General features: G+C 45.0%; 1 protein-coding gene across 1 annotated transcript; it reads right to left on the bottom strand.

The window, feature by feature from the left end:
• Positions 1-1,377: 1,377 nt before the first annotated feature.
• Positions 1,378-2,829, bottom strand: LOC120060019 (potassium voltage-gated channel subfamily F member 1-like). The gene has a single exon (XM_039009089.1). The coding sequence runs from the start codon at positions 2,827-2,829 to the stop codon at positions 1,378-1,380; it is 1,452 nt and encodes a 483-aa protein (XP_038865017.1).
• Positions 2,830-3,081: the final 252 nt, after the last annotated feature.

Genomic DNA, 3,081 nt, shown 5'->3' with positions numbered 1-3,081 from the left:
TCTGAACTGTTCTCCCCATGGAGACAGCATTTTCTCGCACGCACGTACACACAAACACACACACAATGGAGTGATCAAGCGGGAAGCGGCTGGACCGGGCTAGACTGGAAGAATATCCACTAGGCTATCTGCGCATAAAAGTTCTGTGCACCGGTATAATAATTACAGGCATGCCCTTAACCCCTATACAAACGTCAAAGACATAGGATCAATATGACTGGGGCTGCAGGTGTGAGCACTGCATTTCAAAACTACTTTCCTCCGAATGCACCTTTCCCCAAGGGATGGGAACGGGGTGGTTCAGCTCCACATTAGTATGCCTGTCTCCAGATTTGGATACTCATGGCGCCCATTTCAATGTTTTTCATGCAAACGCTTTATTCGATGCTAATTATTGAATAAATAATACTACTACAATTCTCTCCTAAAAACTAAATTCAGAGGAAAACGTCCTCCATTGGATTACTGTTAAAGATAGTCGTTTAGCTGTAGACCCACATAAAGACGAAGTAACCACAGGAGGATATAGCTCACTAATCAAGTTTCCATCCAACATTTTTATGCCAGTAAAGTGCATGTCGGATAAAACATTTAATGAAAGGCCCGATGGAAACAGAAAATGTTTCGGTAAACATTACAAATGTGGACAAAACAAAATACGCTAGACAAGGTGCGACATTTTAGTCGGTAAAATTAATTATGCGAGAAATGTCGGTGGAAACGCCTTTATGCGCAAATATTGATATAATAACCCTTATATCGAAGTAAACTTGGAGTCACGCAATGACATGTTGTGTGGTCCTCCCACTATAACTGGTTGGGAAAGCATACAGTTTATTAGGCTATATATGAAGAAAAGTTATCATGAACTTCACAGGGTGGTGAAAGTGCAAGGTGATGAGCTTGATACTCCTTTCCAATAAATATCGAGGGTCTTATTCTGGTGACATGATCCTCGATGCTTGTCTGCTATTTGACAAATAAAAAGAATCTCGCTCTTTTGTCCATAATAATCTCATCATGTAGGCTATACATGCGCCAGCACGCTCGAGCGCACGTGCCAATACCAGAGTGGGCACACTCGCCAAATAACTCAACATTTTGTATGAGAAAACCATAAGTAGAGTTGAAAATGCGATGGAAACCCATTTAACTTGTATTTTTATGTGCACTACGTCATCAGGCACAGCATTTTATCTACAACAACTCAATTTGATGGAAACATGTCTCTGGTGGGAACATGCCATATTGTTTGGGAACATGCCATATTGTTTTTATGCGGATTTTAGACAATTCGCATGAAAATCTGTCGCCAATTGGATGGAAACCTAGCTATTGAAGCACATCACTATAGAATGTTTCTTTACCAAGTTAAAATTATTCTGTTTCCGAGCAATAATCTTTCGACTTCAAAGTCCTGGTCGATTCCTCGAGAAGTGGTATACAATTATCACTACGCGAGGTACGCATCGAGCTCTCCAACGCACCCGCTGCGCCACACTTGCGCGTTGCCTTCATCAGTGAATCCTCGCTAGACTGCAACTGCATGAGCTCCAGCTCGTGCTTGGCCGCGGTCTCGAGCAGTTTCTGCTTGTTGTAAAAATTTACGAAGTTGTTGATAATGGGGTGAATGGGCAACGCGATGGCTATCACCCCACACAGGAAGCTGATGGCTGCGTTGCACTTGCCTAGAGTGGTTTTGGGGTAAATGTCTCCATAGCCCACGGTGGTCATGGTGATAATAGCCCACCAGAAAGACTGTGGGATGCTACTGAAGAGGGTCTCCGGGTGGCTTTGCTCTATGGTGTAGCCCAGTGCTGAGAACACGAATATCCCTATGCCCATGTACATAAGGAGCAACCCCAGGTCTTTGAAACTCCTCTTCAGCGCATAGGTGAAAGTCTGTAGCCCAGAGGAGTGGCGCGCCAGTTTGAAGATGCGGGCGATACGCATGATGCGAAGCGCCTGGACCGCTTGCTGGACCTTGGCCAGATCCATCATGGTCGTACCCAGGTAAGTAAGGGTCAACACCACGTAGAAGGGAATGATAACCATGAAGTCTATTATGTTCATAAAGGATAGGAAAAACTGCCGTTTGTTTGGGCAGGACACAAAACGCAGCAGGTATTCCAGGGTGAACCAGCCTATGCAGGCTGTCTCGATGGCCTCCAGCATCGGGTGCTCCACAAGGTCCCCCTCTTCATCTTCTACTTGGACTTCTGGAATGGTCCCCACGCACATCACCACGGAGGACACAAGGACGAAGAGGAAAGATGCAATGGCGATGACGCGCGCAGGCAAAGAGGACTCCGGTTTCTCCATGAGTTTCCAAAGGAACTTTAGGCACCGCGCTGAGCAGTTGACAGAAGGGTCCCCATCTAGATCATCCAAGATAAGCTTCACTTTGTTGGCAATCTCTGCCAGCTCTTCCTCTTTTTCAGTCAGGTAACTTTTACAGCACTCGTCCAAATAGCTTTGGTGAATTTTCCAGAACTCCATCTCTTTAATGAAACAAATTGGACATATACCTCGTTTGATGTGAATCTCACCGAAGTAATACACGCCAATGATACATCTGAAAGCGTCAGGATCCCGGTCGAAATAAAACTCTTTTTTACCCGGGTCATAGTCATCACAAAGTGAGTAGATAACGTCGTAATTCAGAGTTGAGCAGTTGATCAGTTCTGCAAGTCGACTCTCCGGGTAGCGGTTAAGCACATCGCCGTCTAAAACTAGCCTCACCCCGCCAATGTTCACGGCCATCTCGGCTTCATCCCTTGTATCCAATTTGTTGCAGTTCTTATATCGAGGTTTGGGTATTGTCCACATCTTTCCTGCTGTCGTAGGCTATGTTCGACGCAGTATAATAACTGGAGGAAAATGTCGAAAAGCAATAAACAGACTTGTAGGTCACATGAAACGTTTAAAGTGCCGGTAGCCTATATAAAGTAATTTTAAAAAGAAGGAAAGGCATTGTGCAAAACCCCGCTCAGCGCTCTTCCATGACCAAGCTGCAATTAAGTAATCTCTCTCTCTGTCTTACTCTCACACAAACACTGTTACTGCAGCGCCTGTGAGCTA

This window comes from Salvelinus namaycush, chromosome 15 (genome assembly GCF_016432855.1).
Source record: "Salvelinus namaycush isolate Seneca chromosome 15, SaNama_1.0, whole genome shotgun sequence".
Classification (NCBI taxonomy): domain Eukaryota; kingdom Metazoa; phylum Chordata; class Actinopteri; order Salmoniformes; family Salmonidae; genus Salvelinus; species Salvelinus namaycush.
Note: the sequence above shows the minus strand (reverse complement) of the source record. Positions and strands in the feature narration are given on the sequence as shown.